Source organism: Geospiza fortis, unplaced genomic scaffold (genome assembly GCF_000277835.1).
Source record: "Geospiza fortis unplaced genomic scaffold, GeoFor_1.0 scaffold1130, whole genome shotgun sequence".
Classification (NCBI taxonomy): domain Eukaryota; kingdom Metazoa; phylum Chordata; class Aves; order Passeriformes; family Thraupidae; genus Geospiza; species Geospiza fortis.
The window spans coordinates 91,999-97,793 of record NW_005054690.1 but is presented as its reverse complement, the minus strand read 5'-3'; the positions used below and the strand labels follow the sequence as shown (position 1 = coordinate 97,793).

Here is a 5,795-nt window from a genome sequence, read left to right as displayed (position 1 = left end):
TGTGAATATATATCCCTCACCAGTTATATCTAAATCCTATGTCAAATTTCTCAGATTAGACAGAGAATTGTCTCAGAGAGAAATAGAAGCTCTGCATCCTAGTTTTCCCCAAATCCAAAACCCAACAAAACTTGCCCCAGAGCCTAGAACAAAACTACCATTTTTTTCCAAGCTATAAAAACACACATACTGATTATGTGAGTTGTCTCTAACAACCCAGATGTGAAACTCTAACTTGCCTTGATGAGCAGATATTTAAAAGAATAACTGCATTCCCTTAAGGCATTATTTACCAGACTGAATAAACCAGAGAGTCTTGCAATAAATGCACAAACCTCATCCTGTAGACAGCCTTTGTGTAGACAGGAGGGTGAAGTGTTTCTCTGCCTCTGTTCAGTTTACCATGATATGGTAGGTGCAGTGCAGAAGAATTACTCTATAAAAAGGTTGTTTGGCCATCTGCTGCTGAAGGTCACCACTCTCTAGAAGACTGGTAAAGATTCTCAGCTGGTGTCTGTTGGCAAAGCTGCACTGAATTCAGTAAAATTCACCAGTTTGTAGGACATGTCAAAACATGCTTCATTGATGTGTATTTTTATAAGTTATGAATAAGTGTTGAATTTGGGGTGGACTTGGAGACCTGGGCCTGCATTACACACACTTCCTGTTGTTAGGGCACAAGTTTTCAGTTATGTCAGGCTTTTTTAGGGAACATGGCCCTACACAAGGGCATGTGTACAACTATGGGGGTGTGTACAAAGCAGCAGTTATGACTTAGAATATAAATTCAATTTCGTTTTAGTCTGACATGTTTTCAGTTAGAAATTTTACACAGCCATGTCCAAATGGTAAACAGTCTGGATCAGAACTCCTACAAGAAGATATCTCATTTAACAATTGGGATTAACAGTCATTAAAACTGTCTGGACACATAGACAGAATTTATCTGGTAAAAATCCTTTTCCTTTCGACAATATCAATTTTCCAGCACAGTTTCTGAAAAAAGTTGGTTTATATAGGTCTTCTGATTCTAGAATTTTATAAAAGAGTTAAAAATTCCTGTCCTGCCAGTTTTTTAAAAAAGCATCAGTATTTTCCCAGTCACAAACAATTTTCATTGATGCTGAAAGGAAATAAAATCATTATTTTATTAAAGTGCTAACAATGATACCATACAGTGACCTCATGTGACTGGGGGATACAAATAGAAGAAAAATAAATTTATCAGAGGCTTTTTTTGCCAAGTTAGGAAGTCTTTGAGCTCCTACAGCTATTCTTAGGTTCCTAGATGCTCTTCACTGCAAGAATGGTAGGAACAAAAAGTGACCAGTACAAGTTCATTAGGCACTGCCAAAGATTGAAACTTAAATCAGAAATAGAACCAAAGAAGTAAATTAAAAACCTGAAATAGCAAAGGGTTAAGTGATTTTGATAAGCAAGAGTAGAAATTAATTTAGACCAATTTCCATCTCTAGCAAATTGCCCAAAATGCCTTTTAATAGTCCCAAAAGAGATCAAGGTGCAAATGCCCTTTCATCTGCTCTATCCTGGAAACTAAAAAATTTGCTGGTTTGGGATCACTAGTCAAATGTTTCATCTGCAATACTGTGATTAATAATTTTTGATGGACCTTTCCTTCATGCTTTTGTATCATTGCTTTTTGAACTAATTTCGATTTCTGAAATTCAAAGCATTTAGTGGTAAAGATTTTCCCAATTTGAACATGTGTGGGTTGAAAGAAAAGCATAAAAATGTGCCTATCCTGCCCTGTAACCCTTTTTGTGGAATCTTTCTTGCTGGGTGTGATTCACATCTGACACATTCCAGTAAAAATTGGAAGACAACTCCCAGACAGCCAACAGAATTTTGTTCTAAAGCATATTTGCTAATATAGTACATAAAGTATTCTATGAAAAGAAAGGATTTTTCCCAATTGTTTCCAAGTAATAATTTGATTTGCAAGGCATTTAAGCAATTTCTATAAGTGATACCCATATATATATCTTTTTAGCACCTGATGCTCCTTATACTCACTGGAAGCAAACTGTCTTCTACTTGGAGGACTATTTAACTGTGAGACGAGGAGAAGAAATCTATGGGACTATATCCATGAAACCAAATGCAAAAAATGTGGTAAGTCAGCATCCCTGGTCCTAATTCCACCTCTACTGACCACAAGCTATGATCAGCAATAAAGAAAACGCATAGGAGTAAAACAGTAAGTGTGCTAAAGGCATTCATGTTTATTAGGAAGAGCTCCAGTCACAGCCTCACCAGAGCTGATGACAGCAATGGTAAAGCAGTGCTAATGTTACAGAAGTCAGCCTGCAAGCAGGCTAGCATGGGAAGGGAGTAAGGATTCAGATACATCACTGAGTCAGCTGCCCTCTGCAATCAGCTTTACTCACATTTTGTGACGCAAGCAGGCAAGGGTTTTTTCACAGTGTCACTGAAATCAGTGGAAAGATCCCTTCTGCCAACACAGCGTGATCAAGAGTAAGTACTTCAGTTCCACATCTATGGGCACTGAGTGATTTGCCACTCAGTGCCCAAGGACAGTCCAACAGGAAATTAGGTAACACATTTCACAGGAATGCTTGTATAAACTCATTGATCAAATGTACTTGAACTCACTAATTGAGTGAAAGGATTGTTTAAAAATTGTGCCTTTCCATAGAAAATACAGATGCTTTATTTAAGACTAAAGCTAAATCATGACGGATATCACACTACCATGACCGCTGAAAACTTCCTCAGTTTCCCTGCTATGGGCTGAATCCCTCTAGCGCTTCTTTTAATTGGTAAGGAGACTGAGAGACATGGTCTGATAGACAACCTATGGCTGGGTAGAACCAGAATCTCTTCATTTTCTATTACAGTAAACAGCAGTTAAAATAACCTGTTATCCATCTATGCAGTTGTAATTGTTGAAAAACTGCATTTGTTAATTGCAACAAGTCTTAACATTTCATTGTCTTCCCTTTTTTCATTGCTTTTCCATTTTTATACCAAATACAGATTAGATATGGTAGTGTTGATATAGAGGGAGAAATAAACACAAAATAAACTTGGCATTAAAACAAACACATTTACTCCTGAGGCTACTTGCTGCAAGAGGAAAATAATCAGTTTCCCCACCCTTATGTTGTCCTAGGGGGACTGGAATATTTTCTTTCAGTGTGAATGTATCAATTTTCAGTGAGGGGAAAAAGGAATAAAATATCTCAAATTTGTTCACACAACAGTAAGCACCTGAATGCAGATTTGGGTGCTAAAATAAATGTGCTCTTGATAGTTGTCATAAGACAGAGAGACCACCTCGGTTCAAAAGGATTTGCTACTGCTTTGTTCTTCTGAAACATGGAGTTTTTCAAAAGCTTGCATAGACACAGCTTCTTTCTGTAGGGCTGTGTAGTGCCTCTTCCCTAAAAACGCATCATTATAAGATAAAAAATGACTGTACAATGGAAAGTTTACTAGATCTAGTCTGGAACAACCCCCTAGTGGGAAAGCCCTTTAGCCTAAATTAAGAGCATCTCAGTGGGAGATAAAAGTTTTGATAGGATACATATGACAACAGCATTTCAGAAGCTTCCTGAACCAGGAAGTAACCAGGACATTAAATCCACCTCAGGAAGAGTACAGAAATAGGACCTAAGCACAGATTCTATGGTGAATGCTATTAAACATCTTACAGCCTGCTTTCTCAGTGTTAGTACCATTTAAAACCAGAAGTTAGAAAACACCACAGGAATCTCTTGAATCTGCTGGTCTTTTCAACCCAAGCAATGATAACTGAATTAATACACTAAACTTATGGTCTTACTTACATGTTGCATTTAAATCTTTTTACAGCGTGACCTGGATTTCACAGTAGATTTGGATTTTAAAGGACAGCTGTGTGAAATGTCAGTATCTAATGACTACAAAATGCGTTAGCAAGAAACCTCGCAGAGAGATGAAAAGGAGAATTTTATCAAGTCTTGAACTGCTGAGCTTCAAGCTAGGAACAACTGATCACAAGATTATTATATTAAATACTAGAATGTTTACTCTGATGGAGGGTGGTAACCTGATCTTTCTTGCAGATAGTACAGGGGGCTGGGATCCCACTGTGAATGTACAGTATACAGAACTGTAGCTTTTGTTAAACATAGAAAAAAAAATAAGCAACAGTCTTGAGTGTTCTGGTTAACTTTAGGATGGCAGAAGATGCATATACAAATTGTATTACTTACTGTGAATTTCTGGTTCTTCCAAGCTTTGCATGTTAAAGATGATTAGGGCAGTTTTCTCACTATGAAAGACTACTACAGCACATTACTGTGATAGTATTACTGGACTTATATTCAATATAAATGAATATATATATTGTACATGAGGAAAAAAAATCATTTCATAATAGGAATTTGTTTTGTGATTATTTAATTCTCATTACGCAGTTATGGAAAGATACTGATGTTACCTCTGGCGCTACTCTAGGCAGTGATATATTCCATTAACTGTCCAATGTTATAGCTTTGGTAAATATTCCATGCAAAGTGTAGATAAGAGCTGGGCATTTACAGGAAGTTCAACAACTATATTTTTGAATGTCCTCTGAAAATGTGGACCATTAGTTTTGAAATTCACCTTCACAACTGGATGTCTGTCAGAGCTTTAAAAAACATTAGCTTTTTATCCTTGAAAATATTCTGTGGTGAGTTTTTATAGCTGGATTTTGCATGAGACTTTCAGAAATCAGACACCTAGTATTTAAATGTGATGAATGCAAAGTCTCTGAAATGGTGGATAATTCATGCTTCTTGGCCATGCCATATTTCAGTTCTTTGCAAAATTCTTAATACAAAATAATTTTTAAAAAATAGGAATTCGTGTTACCTTTTGGTGATGTTTTAGATAAGTTTTAAATTGCAAATAATATTCTCAAGAGTGCAGTAATTTGCAGGAGCAAGTTAATGTCTTTAAAAAAAATGTTGACAGCTTCTGATATTACCAAGATGTCTGTAGCTTTCCCATCCCCTTGAGTCCCTTGTTTTTTGTACCAAATCTCCTGCTTATTGTTGAAATATTAAGTGCTTATAATTCCTCATATGTATGTATCAGGTCTCTTTTTACTATATGAATGTGGGCCATTTAATCACATGTAATTCATCAACAACTGCATCACCAGTCCTATCGACACATTTTCCGGTCTGTCTGGCACTAGGCACTAAATCATGTTCTATCTTGTACTGGATAAGATTGACTAGTTTTTTGCCTAAAAATATTTTTAATCACCTGCAAATAAAGCATACTTGAAGATGTATTTTGCCAGTATTTGTCAACTTCCCGCTTTTTAGAAACCTGTTTCTATTGATTTTCCCTCCACAGAAACTGTACAGTGCCTCCATTTTCTTATGGTTTTAAGAATATGATCTGGGGATTTTATCGAATGGTACCTATGTAGAGTGAAATTAAACTGTAATTCAGCAGTAAAAGATACTGTTTGCAATTTAGTTCATCACTGTTGTTTTAAAGCTTCTTTCATATTTTTGGATTGAGGATGAACAACTTACCTTACAAAATCGAGCTTATCTGTGAAATATTGCTGTCATTTTCAGGGAATGAGTTCAGCTACTCTTTCAGTAATGGACTGGGAAAAAAACCATCTAAAAGTCCCTTTCTAGTAACACTTCTGTGATTCTAGGAATTTTAGGTAAGGAAATCTACCACAGTTTCTCTCAGGCCCTCCATTTATATAAAAATCCACTCAAACAATGTTTTCATATTCTTCTTTGCCACTAATCACTGAG

At 36.2% G+C, this 5,795-nt stretch overlaps 1 protein-coding gene across 1 annotated transcript in view; it reads left to right on the top strand.

Annotated features, from left to right (window-relative positions):
- Positions 1 to 5,308, top strand: part of LOC102044603 (protein arginine N-methyltransferase 8) — a 56,392-nt gene extending 51,084 nt beyond the window's left edge. Inside the window, exons 9-10 of the mRNA XM_005430852.2 lie at positions 2,012 to 2,133; positions 3,856 to 5,308. Coding sequence (XP_005430909.1) covers positions 2,012 to 2,133; positions 3,856 to 3,939 — 206 coding nt within the window. The 3' untranslated portion in view covers positions 3,940 to 5,308. The remainder of the gene's footprint in view (positions 1 to 2,011; positions 2,134 to 3,855) is intronic.
- Positions 5,309 to 5,795: the final 487 nt, after the last annotated feature.